This window comes from Bos taurus, chromosome 12, assembly GCF_002263795.3.
Source record: "Bos taurus isolate L1 Dominette 01449 registration number 42190680 breed Hereford chromosome 12, ARS-UCD2.0, whole genome shotgun sequence".
NCBI classification, from domain to species: Eukaryota; Metazoa; Chordata; class Mammalia; order Artiodactyla; family Bovidae; genus Bos; species Bos taurus.
The window spans coordinates 2,508,299-2,527,038 of NC_037339.1; the positions used below are offsets into that span (position 1 = coordinate 2,508,299).

The window sequence follows — 18,740 nt, forward strand, 5'->3', positions numbered from 1 at the left end:
GAATGGCGTCACGTGCCGGTCCGTTCCCACCTCGTCCCCTTATCTCGCCAGAGGCCTTACCGCAGTGCAGTCTGTTTTCTTCCACTGCCTGGATTATTACTGCAGCTTTAAAAATCATTCTTCCTGCTCTGTGCTTACCCTTGTTCTAATCTTTTATCCACATTGTGCTAGAAGGATCTTTCTAAAATGTACGCCTGATTATCTCTCATCTAGTTAAAAACCTCCCGGTTCTTAGGGATCAGAATTCTTTATCCACAGAATGGTCTGCCTTTATTTTAATTTTCTGGCTTTTTCCTTCTCAGATTTCTTTCTACTCTCTCTACTTCCCCCTCCCCCCAACATACACTTTTATTCTGGAGTCACTTAGACTCCTCTCAAGTGCCACTTTCTTCGTCATCTTCGGTCTTATTCAAATGCTCTGCTACTGTGCCTTTGAGGTTTTTGCTTTGCTTCTGCAGCCACATACCACTTCCTGTCTACTGCTGTTCAGTTCAGGTACCCTGTCCTCCTAGGCACACTGTGTGATTATTTTTACCATACTCTTCGTCACATAGGAAGAAATGTGTATTTTCCTTTTTTTACACTAAACGGCTTCCTGAGGAACAGCTTATTTGTTGCTGAATCTCCAAATCCTGTAGTATCTAGCAGGCATTCTATAAATATGTGCCAAATGAAAAAATGAACAAGTGTGTGAGGCTGCTTTAAGTGCTAATATTGTATAGATTCTTAGGTTGTCCTGTTTTCCTGAGCATTTTACCATATATTTTCCCCCCATGAAATATTGCATACTAGATTGAATTAAGCTTATTCTTTCTTTATGGGAAATATTAATGATTTAGACCAAAGAACAGTATATGATAAGTAGCTTTTCAAGTGTTTAAACATTGGCTTTTCAAATACAGCATTAACTAGTTTTAGAACTGATTTATTTCTTATCTGTAAAAAAACAGGATTAACGTTATTTAAATAAAAAGATTATCAAAATATTTTTGATTCTCTGTAATTTTTTCTCCCTCTCCTTCTGTTCAGCTAAAGGACACAAAATCAGCAGATCAGAAAACAACACTTCTTCATTTTCTTGTGGAAATATGTGAAGAAAAGCATCCTGATATCCTGAATTTTGTGGATGATTTGGGACATTTGGACAAAGCTAGTAAAGGTTTGTGCTTTTATAGAAAACATTTTCATATTCTGGGTCTTAAGTTGGTATAGAAAATAATGCCTTTTATTTGAACGTACTTGCCTCTTTGTCACAGTGTTTTCATACTGAATGCATCATTTTAAAATTAGAAAGTCACTGGAAATTTGCTTTATGAATTGTCATTTCTGCAGCTGTGAGTTTAGTTTGTTTGACTGGGTAATGAGACCCTCTGTTCAGAAGCTGGGAGCTCTGCAGTCTCGGCCCCGTGGACCCCTGCAGCCCAGCTCTGCCAAGCCCCGCGCTGTGGCCTGCACGGTGCTCCCTGCACGGGGGTCACTTCCGAACACCTGGGACGAGTGTGAGTCTGAGCCAAGCGCCGTAGGCAGCATCCCCTTGGCCTGAATTCCGAATCTCCATCCACCCGCCTTGCACGTAGAGTGTGCTTCCTTTGCCTCAGCAGGTACCAAACTGCCAGAGATTCCAGTCACTCCTCCCTAAAGCCCCAGGTTCTAACCTTCTTATCCCCACTGTGGATTTATGTCTGGTTATACAAAGGATCAGAGACAGGATAGGCCTTATTGATATTATTTATATTCGCCTTGAATATGACTTAGGCAATTTTTTGATCATCTGAAGAATCTAGGTTGTATATCAAATCAGTTCTGTGGGAAAAAACTTGACTCAAAAAATGAATTTATGAGTACACTTGTGTATGAATATATACAAATGTATGGATATATATTTTGGATGATACTTCATTTGGACCAGGAGAATATCTGTATCCTTTATGTGTAGGCCACTGGTTATTTATCAACTTAAAGAAGAATACTTTTTTCCTGCATTATACTGAATATTTCTTTTAAAAATCACTTGTATCATTTTATACTCCTATGAAACTTATTTCTTCTATAAAGTGGGGTTTATAGCACGTTTTTTGCAGAGAGACATGTGACTGCATGAGAAATTCTTTCACATTTTTTCCTGAGATATATGTTTCTTTCAAGTGTATATCTTGTACAGCTGTTGCAAAAAAAAAAAGTTGGAAACAATGTTTTTTTAAGACATAAACTAAACTTTTAAACGTTCTCTCTTGCAGTCTAATGTTCTAATGACATTGGATTACTCCTTAGTTTGCACTTGTGCTTCCATAAAATGTTCTTAGCATAAGAAGATAATGTCTGTATGTCTAAGTGTAAATGTTTTAAGGGAATTTAAAAAGGGAAAATAATCCAAATAATTTTCTCATAATTAGCAATGTGAGATTGAGCAAAAGAGCACAGAGAAGAAAAGAAAAACATTAAAAATGACTCACTGATACTCAAAATAGCTTTTCAGTGATTAAGTTCATTAATACAAGGATGATAACATTCTTAAAACGAATTTTCTTACATTTTGGAATAAAATTTGACTATACAGGAATGAAAAAGAATTGAAAGTGGGTTTTCTTGATGAACGTTAAGCTTGATAAGTAACAGAGGAAAAAGTGTTACCGAGTGCCTTGAAATATGGAGGAATTTCTTTTCCTGTGGAAAAGATTGTTGAGTAGTTATTATAACAGCTTATACCAGCATTATGTCTTTAAAAAGAATTAAATCAGTGTGGGCCTTTTCTGATAATAGCAGCTTGGATTTCTGATCATTTCACCATCTTTTCTACTAGTTCTAAAACCGAACAGTAAGCTGGAATATGCTTCTTTTTCAGATGTCCTTTTTTAAAAATAAAGTTTTTACTTACGTCTTTATTGGGGTTGCGCTGGGTCTCCTTTGCTGCACCTGGGCTTTCTCTAGCTGTGGCAGGCCGGGACTGCTCCTGGTCGCAGTGTGCGGGCCTCTCCCTGAGCTGCCTTCTCTTGTTGTGGAACACAGGCTCTAGGTGTGCAGGCTTCATTGCCCCTGAGGCCTGCGGAACTTTCCCAGAACAGAATCTAGCCTGTGTCCCCTGCATTGACAGGCTGATACTTATCCATTGTGCCACCATGTGAGTTCTCAGATGCATTTTTTATGGTAAAACTTATTTTCTAACAGTTTTTGCTATGAATTAAGTTTTCAAAATATCATTTATCTATTTTGACTCATTTGATTGTGCTAAAAATCCAGTATAAACATTGTATTTTGCTTTTGAGAAATGTTTAACTTTCATAAGGGCTTGCTTGCAGAGTTGTAACTCGGTAATGAGATTACCTTGTGCTTTCTCTTTCGGTGTTTCTGTGGGGGCATTCTGGGGCCTTGGAGGCTTTAGTTTCCATCTGTTACAGTAGAGCCGTGCATATGTGTATGGATCAGCAGATACCGTGAACGAGTTTCACAGGGAGCAGCCGACTTCATATTTGAAATAGAAAAGCCATCACTGAGAGAATTTTTTTTATAGTGTAGGTGATTGTTGAACCTAATTTCTTTTTATGATTGTATTACCTTATTGATGGATGAGATTTTAGAGGAACAAATTTAATGTTTTAGATGAAATAAGTCTATGTTTGCTTTGGAAAGTTTTAGTGCTCTTGTATTTTATATCATCATTTGAAAGTTTCCAGATTTGAAGTCTCCTCAATGAGCTATCACATGAATTAAAAAGTGTCTTTGTTTTTGAGACACAACAAATCCTGGCCATTAGGTACTCCTGGATCAGCAGGGAGAACTTTCATTACAACTAATGAGCTTACCCGTATGACAATTTTCAAGAATCTACTTCATTAGGGCTGCTTCTCTGCTAAAGGATAATGGCTTACAGCTTTTCTGTTGTATTTCAGTGAAAATATTTTGGGTCATTATTATATTTCTGTATACCATTGTAATGTTTCTTTCCTTTATGGATTTTGAAGGGTTGGATACATTTTCCCCTGGTCTAAACAGTTGAAATTAATGAACTCTAATCCATGATGGTGTTACTGATTATTTCACAATAATTTCATCATTAAATTGGAATGGTATTTTACTAATGATTAGAAAATATGACCAAACTTTGGGGATTTTGGAATGTATTAAAATAATACCAAGGTAAATTTACAATTTCACCTTGTTGAACCCATGTCTTTTTAGGGTATTATAGCTCTTCCCTGGTGGCTCAGATGGTAAAGAATCTGCCTGCAATGCAGGAGACCTGGGTTCGATCCCTGGGTAGGAAGATCTTCTGGAGAAGGGAAAGGCAACCCACTCCAATACTGACTGGAGCATTCCATGGACAGAGGAGCCTGGCGGGCTACAGTCCATGGGGTCCCAGAGTTGGACACGACTGAGTGACTAACACTACTATTACTACTACTACTACTATAGCTCTTCCAGATATTTCCATTCTTCTCTAGATAGTTAACCCTGAATTCTCGAGGTGCCATGCTAATGTGCTTTGTGCACAAGTGCTAATGCACTTATTCATTCATTTAACAAGCGCATGCTGTGTGACTACTGTGGACTGTCTTGCTGCTGGTCCAAGGTGTGGTTTCTGTGTCTTGGCGTAGCCCCAGTTACTTTACTCTCATCTGACTTCTGTCCCAACTGACTCCTCCCTTTTCCTCTCACATATTTGACTTCTTTTCCTTCTTCTATACATCTTTTCAGTAGTGCTGTTATTGCTGATCTGATACTGAGTCCTTGCGTTTTTTTCTCCCTGTAGCTTCTCCTTAGGTGATCTCTTTAGTCCCCAAGGGCTTAAATAGAATCATTAAATTAATGACTTACAAATTTTTTTCTAGACTTCCTTCTAAGCCCCACACGTGTATATCTAACAGCTTACTTTTCAATCTCTAGCTATGTTGCAATGTATAGATCACCCTTTGCTGTAAATGTGGCTCTTGATTACAACTCCCTTACTATCTCTTCTCCAAATTTGATTTACTTGAAAAAATCCTTCTTTGTCCACTTTCTTCTGATTTCCTTTTTCTCATTTCCGTGACCCTTTGCAGCCCTTAGCACCTCAACTGAGAATGTGTGGTAGTTTCCATGGGGAGTGGCTGCTGTGCTGGAAGGGCCTCTCACTCTCTCCTGTGTCAGGAACCTGACAGGAAATGTCCTTTCCTTTGGTGCTTCTTCCTGGTGCTTGCTGGGAGCCTCACCTAAGTGTCTGTGTATTCCAGTCTGTATTTAAGAGTAAATTTTTAGATTTTCCAGAAGGTCTTAGACCACTATTTAAGGACTACTACTCTGTGTTAGACACTATTCCTGGAAGTGCTGAGAAAGGAAGTAGCTTCCAGAGAGAGGGCAATAATAAGTGTGTTTTCAGAGTGGGTTTAATGATTGCCTGTTTCTTATTTTTTTTTAACTTTTTCCATTTCTACATTTTCAGCTTTCAAGAGCATTATTTGATGTTTTATATTTGAGTTTTTGTTTGCTCCATTTTATAGACCTCTCTGCTTTTAAGACTGTTTGCTTTTAGCTAGTAATTCCTTGGTCTGACTCAAATATTTGTCAGTCAAATACATCTCCTGGTTTTCAATTCCTCATGACTTTCCAACATTTTATGATAAATGCCTTACTAAATACCAAATGTTTGTCTTTTGTTCACCTACTGTGAGCACTTAGAGCGCTTAATTTCCAGGTGGCTGCCACCTGGAAATGCACAGTGTATGAAAATTTCCAATTCATCTGCTGTAACAAGCAGAAAGCATTTTCAAAGTCTTCCATTAACCTCTTTATGCTATAGACTTCCAAAAATGACAATTAAAAATGTATTAGCAAGTTGGATATGTATTTTAGATATTCAGTATTATTTATTATTTCAGCTTCATTTTATATTTTAAGTGTATATTGTAAATATATAAAAGTATTTATTGTACAACAAAATTAACAGCACAGCTAACATAATTTTTGGAACCATTGTGTCATGAAGACTAACGTTGGAGTCTCATAGTTTTGCAGGATAAATAATTATTTTGGTATTTCAGATCAACTGTAAAATACTAGAGTTTTAGGAATATACACATTTGTGTGTATGTCTGCCAATACAATGAAATAATTTGACAGGACACATTAGTGGGGGGGGGTGGCATTTATAATATAATTTACTTAAAAGAAAAAACAACCATGTAAGATATCACTTTAACTGAATTGTCAATAAAGAGCAAAAACTATATTGTTGTGGGCTGAATTCTGTCCCCGTATGTTGGAGCCCTTCATATGTTGAACCTCTTCCTGTGTTGAACCTAGTACCTCAGAATGTGACTGTATATGGAGATAGGGCCCTTAAACTGGTGATTAAGTTAAAATGGGACCCTTAGTGTGGGCGCTAATACAGTCTGACTTGTGTCCTTATAAGAAAAGGCAATTTGAATACACAGAGGAGACATCATGGCTGAGCATACAAAGACCAGCCCTGTGAGTGCACAAGAGAGAGTAAGAGCCAAGGAGAGGTGCTTCAGAAGAAATCAAGCTTACGAATTAATATAATAACTGGAAACATTTTTCTTGCTTAGTTTTTTGGCATTAGAATGGCCTATTTTTTGTTGTTGTTGCTAAGTTGTGTCCGACTCTTTTGTGACCCCCATGGACTGTAGCCCGCCAGGCTTCTCTGTGCATGGAATTTCCCAAACAAGAATACTGGAATGGGTTGCCATTTCCTTCTCCAAGGGATCTTTCAGATCCAGGGACTGAACCTGCATCTCTTGCTTGGCAGGTGGATTCTTTACCACTAAGTCCCCTAGGAAACCCAGAGTGGCTTATACTGCATGATTTTTACTTTATCAGATAATTTAAGGAAACAGTTATAGACCTGCAGTGTTGGGTGTTCACTAGTAATCAGTTTAGGAATAGCAAAGGTTCTTATACAAACCATGAATTATCACATGATTTTAAATAATTATTACAAGTATGCATCAATTCTTTCTTGACTATAGGCATGACACATAAATTAGTATATGTATGAGGAAATACTGAGGCATTCTAAATAAATATATTCATGAGTGTTTACATTTAATTTTCAGAACGCGTTCTTACATCTCCTGGATTTTATTTTTGAATGCATTCATTTACATTGAGCTAAATTTACAAATTTTAGTTTCGTTTCATCATGTCTTTGCTCACTACATCTGCATATATTTCTTTACCACTCTCTCTGTTTTGCTACTATATAATAGTTGAATTTTTCTGGTAAGCAAGTAGCCAACAAAGACTAGTTGAACTCTGAATTATCTATTGACACTTTTCCAAAATTGAGATATGAATAGATGGTTTTACCCTTTTTTTTATTAGCATGTGGAAATAGTGAAAATATTATTCTACATATGGATGGAGAGTAAGAAGCTATGTCAAAAAGCTAGTCTGTGACTCCTGTTTAGTTGTCTCAATGATCTATTTTGACCATCTCTAGCCATCTAATACATATACTCAGGAATTGTAAAACAATTTTAATATTACTACAAACTAAATATAATTTAAAATAAATTTATTTTAAAAAGGCAATTCACATGTAGGTTTGCATATACTTACTAAAAGAGCCGTTTATGTAAAATTTTACATTCAACAAGTTAACACTTTTAACATAAAAGGGTATGATGAAATACAAATGAACCATTCACAAGGTAATTGCAGCATTTATGAAAAATATTTATAGTGCACTGGGAATGTGGTGTACTGGTAAAGAACCAATAGGTTCAAGTTGTTTGGTGAGCAGGATTTTACTTAAATCTTGCCAGTTTATTTCCACGGACTGTCTATGTAAATTTGGCATCTAAAGTTGAAATTGGCGACTTGCATATGAGGTTGTAAATATTACACTATTTTATAATACAAATGTAAACTGTTTTGGAAGGCAGCAGAAAGGAATACAGAAAGATTATGGCCAAAATCTCTAGAAGGATTAAGGACTCTGTAGACTGACATTGAAACACACTGGCATGAAGGAACTACTTGCAGTTAAAGATTGCTTTCTGAGATATGGAGCTGGGAACATTTCCTGAATTGGCTGCTGCTCGGGCTGATAGATGATGATGAAGAAGAAAACTGCATCAGGAAGACCTCTATATCTTTTTGGAGGTTAGCAGACTGAAAGTGGCATCAATACAGTGTTAATCTTTTTGAGAAACTAGCAGTTTACAGTGTTTGCAGATTTTTGTCCTCCTGCAGATTTGCAATAGCTACTTGAACAGTTCTGTCAGCATCACCTATGAGCCAGAGCTAGCGTCAAGTAACAGGCCAGGGGCAACAGGGACAGCCAAGGTCTTGGAGCTCTCTTAGGCTTCTGGGTGGAAAGCAGTATTTACTGCACTTCAGTTTTGCAACATGAACTGGGAAATTACAAACCAGGTAGATAAAACTCCAGGGTGTTCTGAAGGATAGCTTAAATATAACAAATCTATGTACTATAAAGACGCCTATGCAGTGGATGGAGCAAACACAGTTCTGGCTGGCTGCTAAATTTCATTACTCACAAGGTTGACATGTAACCAACTGGGTGAAGAGTCGTGGAGCTGAAAAGATGCTGAAGGTAGAACTGCTAACTGCTTCCCAGAACCAGACTGTTCATACAGCTTACAGAGTCTTGAATTAGTAGTTGTATTAGTTTCCTAGGGCTGCCATGAGCTATCACTACACTCCGGTCGCTTTAAACAGCATAAATTTAGTACCTAGCTGTTTAGAATACAGAAATCCAGGTGTTGGTAGGATTGGGTTCTTCTGGAGCCTCTGGGGAGGGGCCATCCAGTGCCTCTCTCTCAGCTCCTGGTGGCTGTCGCCAAGTCTTGCCTTGATCTGCCCTGTTTTCATAGTGCTTTCTTCTCTGTGCCCCTGTGCTCCCACTTCTCACTACAAAGACACCAGTCATTTGATTTAGGTCCCACCAGGATGATTTCATCTTGAGATCCTTAACTCTTTACAAAGATCCTGTTTGAAAATAAGTCACATTCTGAGCTGGGTGGATGTGGAGTTTGGGAGACACTACTCAACCGAATCCTGCCATCCTCGTTATCACTCCCATAAGTGCATGGAGGCAGCACCATCATCTCTGAGTATTATAAAATAATACTAAAATTAATTATAAAAACTAATTATAAAATAAGAGTACACTGTTAGGTTTATATATGGAACACATTTATATTATGTTGTGAAATGTTTGGGCATTTAAGGGTTATTGTTGATGAGCTTGTGAAGCAATTAAAACTGAAATTTATTAACATGCCTCTGAATTTAAGGAGGTTTTATTGACAGGTAGTGATGATTTCAATAGTTCTAATAAATGACTTCAGTGAGTGAAATAAAAACGTGATCAGTTCAGTTCAGTCGCTCAGTCGTGTCCGACTTTTTGCAAACCCATGAATCGCAGCACGCCAGGCCTCCCTGTCCATCACCAACTCCCGGAGTTCACTCAGACTCATGTCCATCGAGTTGGTGATGCCATCCAGCCATCTCGTCCTCTGTCGTCTCCTAATCCTCCTGCCCCTCATCCCTCCCAGCATCAGAGTCTTTTCCAATGAGTCAACTCTTCGCATGAGGTGGCCAAAGTATTGGAGTTTCAGCTTTAGCATCAGTCCTTCCAATGAACACCCAGGACTGATCTCCTTTAGAATGGGCTGGTTAGATCTCCTTGCAGTCCAAGGGACTCTCAAGAGTCTTCTCCAACACCACAGTTCAAAAGCATCAATTCTTCGGCACTCAGCTTTCTTCACAGTCCAACTCTCACATCCATACATGACCACTGGAAAACCATAGCCTTGACTAGATGGACCTTTGTTGGCAAAGTGATGTCTCTGCTTTTTAATATGCTGTCTAGGTTGGTCATAACTTTCCTTCCAGGGAGTAAGCGTCTTTTAATTTCATGGCTGCAGTCACCATCTGCAGTGATTTTGGAGCCCAAAAATATAAAGTCTGACACTGTTTCCACTGTTTCCCCCTCTGTTTCCCATGAAGTGATGGGACCGAATGCCGTGATCTTCGTTTTCTGAATGTTGAGCTTTAAGCCAACTTTTTCACTCTCCTCTTTCACTTTCATCAAGAGGCTTTTTAGTTCCTCTTCACTTTCTGCCATAAGGGTGGTGTCATCTGCATATCTGAAGTTATTGATATTTCTCCCAGCAATCTTGATTCCAGCTTGTGCTACTTCCAGCCCAGCGTTTCTCATGATGTACTCTGAATATAAGTTAAATAAGCAGGGTGACAATGTACAGCCTTGACATATTCCTTTTCCTATTTGGAACCAGTCTGTTGTTCCATGTCCAGTTCTAACTGTTGCTTCCTGACCTGCATATAGGTTTCTCGAGGCAGGTCAGGTGATCTGGTATTCCCATCTCTTTCAGAATAGTTCTACCTTATATTAAGGGAGAGGCTGTTGTTACCATCATAAGCTCTGAGACTAGACAGATGGGGTTTAAACTCCCGACTGCCCATTTCTCATCCTCGCTGGGCCCTGTTTTCTTACGTCGAAACTGGGGATGATACTAGTATTTAATTTAGAGCTTTGATGTGAGGACTCCATAGGTTTCTGTGTGTAAATATTTATAAAATTGTATATAGGACCTAGTAAGCACTGTGTAATATTCTCTGCTTTTGTAGTAGTTGTAGTTGCTGTTGCTTTTCAGTAATAATTTCTTATTTACACATATCTTCCTATGCTGTTATTAATGATGCAGTAAACATGGATCTCTGTAAATATGTATTATTAATTTTAATGTATATTCTCAAAAGTTGTTTGAACGGTTTCCAGCTGCATCTTGCCTGAAATATATGGAAGCTTTAGCGTACAGGACCAAGAATTTTGTAGATTTATGTTGTTAAAAGACTTTTGTACTTTTCTAAAAATTATAGAATAACATACATAAAAGAATTTGCACAAATCATAAATGTATGGCCCAGTGCATTTTCACCAGTTGGATACATCAGCATAGGGAGTGGAATTTGGAAAATGGATTCTCTTTACCCTCTGTGCTGCAGCCTGACACTAGAGTTTTATTTCGTATTTTGAAGTTTGGTAGAAGATTTCTTTTGAAAAAAAGGTTTCTACTACTAAATAGCCTTTGAAACCAAGTAGTCTCCAGCAGGTCTTCAATGACTTACAGTTCTTTTTTTCTGCAGATGTTTGCATGTTATGTGAGATTAAGTTTATTAGCCCAGGATTATTGAGAAATGCCATATGGAAGTATGAACTAATACTGATCATAAATGATAAAAATAATAGAAACATTCAAAAAGATTTTATTCACATTCATAGGAAAACCTGAAGAAAATGTCTTCTTAGATAACCTTCCCCTCTCTTCTCAGAAGCAGAGATTTAAAATTGATCAGTTGGTAGACCCATGTGGCATATAAATGTCTGTCACCATCATGTCAGCTTCTCAGCAGCTGTCTGTCAAACTACATATTCTCTGAAAAAAGAAATAGTGTTCATTAATAGTTTTTGATGTGTTTTGAAAGGATTCTTTTCAAAATGTTTATTGAACTCTCACTGCCTAGGAAACACTGTCCTAGGCACTTATACTAATAAGGATTAGACTAACAGAAAACAAAATCAACCAAACAAAAAAGAATAAGTCTTAGACTGACGTTGAGTGACAGAAGAAAAGGTGACAGCGGCTCATATATGATGCATTCACTCAGTCAGTGTTTGATGAGTTGTTTTTTGAATATATCTTGTATCTCAGGTGCCATTCGGGGTACTGGAGAGAGTTGTTGTTTAGCTTGTAAGGCATGTTCCCCTCTTCTGTGACCCCATGGACTATATAGCCCACAGGCTCCGCTGTCCATGGGATCTTCAGAAAAGAACACTGAGTGCACTGCCATCTCCTTCTCCAGGGGATCTTCCCGACCCAGGGACTGAACCCACTGCTCCTGCATTGGCTGGTGAATTATTTACCGTAAGCCACCAGGGAAGCCCACTGGATAGAGTACATGAACACAAAAGAAGTCTCTGGTCTCTGGAAATTTATACAGACCAGAGAGAAGTCAGTGTATATCATCTTGGGTGGTTAGCTGTGGAATTCTAGGCCACGTACTTTTTTTTTTTGGAATTTAAGAGATCAGAGAAGACCTTTGCATGAAAACCTGACAAAGTGTGAGGAGGTAAGACAAGGTCTGTGAGAGAAGCACATAACAAGAGGGGCGCACAGGCGCCTAAGCCCTAGATACAGGTGTGACCCGGGATTGGGGGTGGAGAAGGATGTATCAGGTGATACAATCAGAGAGGTTACATCCCATGGGACTTGCTGGTCATTGTAAGGACTTTAATTTTGCTCTGAGATGGGGAGCCATCGGAAGGGTTTTGAGCAAAACAGTGACAGCTGACTTGCGTTTTCAAAGGATTGCTTTGGCTGCTCTGTTAGGAAAAATGGAGAACAGTGACGGAAGCAGTGAAACCACTTGATGCTGTAATAATAATCCCAGGGAGAAAGAATGTTGGCTGGGACCTGGAAGAGGTAGCAAGGGAGGTGAGAGGGTTTAAGCAAAGCATCTACGTTGAAGGTAGAACCACCTGGATTTATCCTGGGACTGGATGTGTGGGGTATGAGGGAAAGAGCGGAGTCATAACACCAATCATTTACTGAGATGCAGGAGCATAGTCCAGGAGGAAGATAAGTTCCAGTTTGAAAATGTGAGTTTAAGATGCCTATTAAACATTAAGGAAAGATATTCAACCAGCAAATTGGAGTTCAGGGCAAAGATCTAAGCAGCACAAAAATAATTGTCATGTATCACGTTGAGAGATACACAGTCCAGGACTTGTAAGCCTGCATGGTCTCCTGTAGCCATACATGAAAACTCATTGCACAATTTGCAAATCAGTCTATTCTTAATATTTACCATGTGCGTGTGTTTTTAGTCAGTCATGTCCAACTCTGCAACCCCATAAAGTAGCCTGCCAGGCTCCTCTGTCCATGGAATTCTCCAGGCAAGAATACTGGAGTGGGTTGCATTCCCTTCTCCATGAGATCTTCCCGAACCAGGGATGGAACCTGGGTCTCCTGCACTGCACATGGGTTCTTTACCATCTGAGCCTCCCTCCCACACACACGTGCACAAAATCATTATCTTGAGGGAACATTTTGAATAATGTTACAAACATCTCTATTATTGGTCTGTTTTGTATAGTATTTACCATAGTCTTGAACATCTTATTGGTAGAAAGTAGTTTTCAGCTTCTTAGGTAAATATGGTTTTCCATTAGATAGACTTCTCCCATCAGTACTGCTTTCTCTTCTAACAGTCTTGTGTCTTTCACACCCTCCTCCTGGTGGGGGAGGGCAGGGCTGCTGCTCTCGCCCTGGCATGGGTGACGCGGCTCCGCAGGGCCGACCAGAGCCCACCACCGATGTGCGCCTCCTCTCCTCTGCCTTCCCTTCCTCCAGACTCCACCAGAGAGAGAGGTGGTTCCCTTGCAGTGTGATGTGTAGAAAAATGTAACAAAACCCTCATTGTCTGAACAGATCTTCCTTGACTTATGATGATGTTACACTCAGATAAACCCTCACAAGTTGAAACTAAGTTGAAAACTCATTGAATATATCTTCCTAACCAAAGATCACAGCTTACCCTAGCCTAACCATGTTTAGAACACTCATATTCACCTCTAGTTGGGCAAAATCATCTAACAGCCTAATTTATAAGAAGGTGTTGAATGTCTTATACTGTTTATTGATTACTGTCCTGAAAGTGAAAACCAGAGTAGTTGTATGGGTACAGATCGTAAGTATATTAATTCTTCACCCACATGGGATGACTGGGAGCTGCAGCTTGCTCTCCATCATCATGAGAGCATGTCCCAAACATTGCTAGCCCAGAGAAAGAGCAACATTCAAGGTCTAAAGTATGCTTTCTGTTGAAAGCATATCGCTTTCCTCACCATCATAAAGTTGAAAAATCCTAAGTGGAACATAAGCAAATTAATACCTAATGCAAATTATAAAATGTATTATTATATGGGATCCCCTCAAGAATCAGACAGGGTGATGGACAGGGAAGCCTGGCGTGCTGCAGTCCATGGGGTCACAAAGACTCAGACAGGACTGAGCGACTGAACAAGAACAACAACAAGAATCAGAACAGGGCTTCCCAGGTGGCCCAGTGGTAAAGAATCCACCTGCTAAGGCAGGAGACACCAGGGATGCACATTTGCTCCCTGGCTTGAGAAGATCTCCTGGGAGAGGAAATGACAACCCACTCCAGTATTCTTGCCTGGAAAATCCCATGGACAGAGCAGCCCGGCAGACGACAATCCATGGGGTCCCACAGAGTTGGACAGGACTGAGCGACTGAGCATGCTCCTATGCATGCAAGAATCAAGACAATGAAAAAAAGGAAAAACTGAGCAGAAGGAGGCAAGCTGAGGATTATCGGCCACTCATGGCCGATAGTCGTTATCGGCCGATAATGCTAAAAGAAGCATTGCATTTTTAAGTTTACACGTTTGCTTGTTATGAACCAAACTGCAATTTATTTTGAGTTTGTGCTGTTGTACCATCTTATTTTAGTTTTATACTTTCTGTCAACATAATGCATTTTATAATGATACTCTAGAACTTAGATTTTGTCTTCAGCCTACTTAATATTAAAGATTTTTTTAATGCTACTGAGGTTTTTGTCCATCATGTCCATCCAGTGTATTATTTTTGACGTGCGTATTGTGAAATACTCTTAAAGCTTTATTATTACAGTTGTCTAGGAAAAATCATATGTTTGGAGCTTTAAATGCTATAGGCTTTAGTTTGTCTCATAGAACAATTGTGTTTAGAATAGGAAGGGTAATTTAGTTTGCGTGTTTACATTGTTTTTTGGTAATATGTTGCTTTTAAAGCATTCTTCAATGACATCAACTCCTCAGTAGTGTATCATGGTATGTAAAAATGAGTGTGACATTTCTTAGTAAGCTTGTTATGAAATAAGGACCAACACCTCCAGGAGATATTCATAGATGATTAGTATTTAATTACAGAGATTACATAAATGTATGCAATTTCTCCATTTTTATTTGAAATTTTAATGTGGTAAATCATAGAGGACATCATATTGCAGAGAACCTGTATACATGATTTCTGTATCATGATTTCTGAATCTAAATATTTATAGTTGTGATTTTAACTTTTATTCAGAGCTTTTCTAACACCTCTAGTGTATAATTATCATAATGACTAGCCACTTGGAGAAAAGTCTGTGTCTTAGCTTTTAAAGTTTTAGATATTTAATCTATTATGTTTTCCCTTTTTAGTGTTTTAACCTCTTGAGAGGTTAAAGTTAAACCCAAAATTCATTCTTTGAACAAATATTTGAGTATCTGCCCTGTGTTATGTAAACCAAGGTGCAAAGATGCATAAAATATAGGTCTCTCTCCTCAGGAATCCCTGGGCAGTTAGGAGAGGAAGACACATGCTAAAAATAATGGGTGTCATCCTTGCAAAGATAGATATGATTGCTAGGCCTGACAGGTGGGAGGGGGCATCACCAGGACCAGATTGGCGTTTCGGCCTCTTACTCTAAAAGTATGAACAGGAGTGACTTGGGTGGAGTGGGCAAAGCAGATAGACAACACCGTTTCCAGCATCAGGTACGGAATAGATGAAGGGCATTGGGTGGAATCAAACTAGGAGTTGATTGGGGTATGAAGTGTGGCAGGTTAGGAAATAGGACTGCTCTGTCGGTGGAACTCTGATGTTGCTGTGTAAGGAGTTTCTTGTCTGGTTTTTAAGCAGAGGTAGAGTATCTTTCGGAGAGGGCAGTGGCACCCCACTCTAGTACTCTTGGCTGGAAAATCCCATGGACGGAGGAGCCTGGTAGGCTGCGGTCCATGGAGTCGCTAAGAGTCGGACACGACTGAGAGACTTCCCTCTCACTTTTCACTTTCATGCATTGGAGAAGGCAATGGCAACCCACTCCAGTGTTCTTGCCTGGAGAATCCCAGGGACAGGGGAGCCTGGTGGGCTGCCATCTATGGGGTCACACAGAGTTGGACATGACTGAAGCAACTTGGCAGCAACAGCAGCAGAGTATCTTGAAACTAATGTTTGTCTGAAAACTTCCATGTACAGTTTGGATATGGCTCTGAGAGAAACAGTAGGAGACCAGAGGTCAAAAAAGAGATTAGTGTTCCAGATCCCTTGAGTGGTTTTCCACTTAGCAAGCAAGTAGGTTTTATTTGTCAAGTACCATGTGAGGGATGTCACAATCCTTTGGATCTGAGAGTTCAAGGGAGGAAGGGTCAAGACTAGCAGGTCTCCAGCACAGAAGACAGCATTATGGTTTTACTGCCCACAGTCATATGGATATTGCAGATGGGCGGTTGGCTGGGAGCAGAAACACACAGTGTCTGAGGTGACTCAGGGATATCCCATCTGACTGAAAACAGTATAATGCAGAAGTTGAAAGTGCCTTAAAAATATCTAGTCAACTCTGTTTTATGATGACTATTTTGTTACTTCTAAATAATGAAAAGGAATAAAAAGATAAGATTAACTTATTGGTCAAGAAATGTGACATAATTGAAAGATAAAATTCATACACATCACATACAGAGATACCAATAAATTAACACTTTCAAGGAGTGCAGTTTAAAATTCTCTGTTCCCGTTGGGACTTCTAATAGCAAAAATTATCATCACTGACCTTCAAAGAACTTGAGACACGTTCAAGTTAAGCTATGTGGTTAAACTGTGTCCAAAGATGTATGTGAGTACTGTCTTCATATATATAATTACTGAAGAGCACCAAGGACATTCTTAGATGCTCTTTAGTTTATACATCAGATGGCCCTGAGCATTCAGTTGTATTTTATTCACATAGAACTTGCATGCACCTTTCTTTCTTCTGACTGTGGTTTCGTCTTTATTTAAAAACCAGCAGTGAAAAGTTGATCAATTACAGTTAAATTACCTTAACTATAATGCACAAATAATGTAATCAAGTAGAACTGATGAAGCTTAGATAACGGCTTAATGGGGTTTCTATCTGTTAAGCGGAGAAGGCAATGGCACCCCACTCCAGTACTCTTGCCTGGAAACTCCCATGGATGGAGGAGCCTGGTAGGCTGCAGTCCATGGGGTTGTGAAGAGTCGTACACGACTGAACGATTTCACTTTCACTTTTTCACTTTCATGCATTGGAGAAGGAAATGGCAACCCACTCCAGTGTTCTTGCCTGGAGAATCCCAGGGACCGGGGAGCCTGGTGGGTTGCCGTCTATGGGGTCACACAGAGTCAGACACGACTGAAGCGACTTCGCTTAGCTTATCTGTTAAGTAGCCACAGAACCATTTTGTGAGACAACTTTTTTCTCCTTATGATACCAACCTTAGATGTTTGAATATGCCCTAGAGTTTCCTAACATCCCAAACATTTTACTCTTAAAATTAGCAACTTTTCTTTCTACAGCACTTTTCCTGGCAATGATGATGGTTGTGGTGATTTTGTTTCTTTGTTTGTTTCCTTTGATTTTAGTATTGCTTTAGTCTTTAAGGCATTCACTGAGTCTTACTGAGTTCTCCGAATAAGATTAACATCTCATAATCCATTTTATTTTTATTTTTTATTATTTTTTTAAATTTTATTTTATTTTTAAACTTTACAATTCTTCATCCTATATTACAGCAGTTGATATTTATGAAATATCAGTGAGGTAAAATATGAGGCGACATTCTTCCTCTTTTGCTCATGTGGTGATAGAACATCATCCCTGACCCAGCTGGCTGCCCATGAGTTGGGAAGGGCTCTCAGGATCCCCTGGAAGCCTTTGCCTGAAGCCCTTCTCCCACCCCCTGAGGAGCTCGCGCTCTGTCTCCAGTCACGAGCCGCCGGCCCCCGCTGAGCACAGGCCTGACCGCCAGGCAGCTCTGAGGACAGCTCGTGGATCAGAAGTGCGCCCCTCTCAGCCTGCCTGCAGGCACTCGGGTCCCGCCTGCTGACCAGACGCACACTGCCGTGTCCATGGGACAGAGGAAAAACTATGCATTTGACTTATGTCCTGGTTCCTAATATCCTTGTTACATGATGTATGCCAACGAGATGACTCAGGGCAGGTGGGAGCAGGGCCAGCTTGGGGAACTTCAGGATGGGGCACTGGTTGACAGAAGTACCAACCAGGAGGTCAGAGGGACACACGTTTCAGCCCTCCCTCTCGCCTCCAGGTCAGGCAAGAGAGCCCACGATCAGGTTAATCACAGCTGTGCTGTGAGGCTTTGCTGAGACGCTGAGATGAAGAGGCACAGAGGCCTTATGTTACAGTGAACACGTGGGTGCTCCGGGAGGCCATGCATGCACTGCACCCAGAGAACGTGGGGCCTCGTGCAGCCCTCCTTCTGTGTTCTTGTCCTGTACATGTCTTCATTTGGCTATTCCTGAGTTCGATCCTTTACAATAAAAGCTGTAGTAGCAGGTACAGTACTTCTGCAAGTTCTGTGAGGCATCCCAGTAAATTATAGAAAATAAAAGGGGTGCGGGGAGTGCATGAGAACCCCTGAATTTATCATTGGTTAGAAGTACAGGTGATCCCCATAACTTGCCCTCTCAAATAAGGGCAGTCTTTATGGGACTGAGTCCTTAAACATGTGGGTTCTGGGCTAACTCCAGGCAATGAGTGTCAGTGAATTGGGAGACACCAGTAGGTACTGGAGAAGTGGATGGTGTTAGAATGATGTATTAGACATCAGATAAAAACAAATAATCCACTTATGTTCCTTCCCAGTGTTTGCCTTGTGCTTTTTGTTA

General features: G+C 39.8%; 1 protein-coding gene across 1 annotated transcript in view; it reads left to right on the forward strand.

The window, feature by feature from the left end:
• Positions 1-18,740, forward strand: part of DIAPH3 (diaphanous related formin 3) — a 563,614-nt gene that overhangs the window by 327,465 nt on the left and 217,409 nt on the right. The window contains 1 exon segment of the mRNA NM_001192614.2: positions 1,030-1,159. Coding sequence (NP_001179543.2) covers positions 1,030-1,159 — 130 coding nt within the window.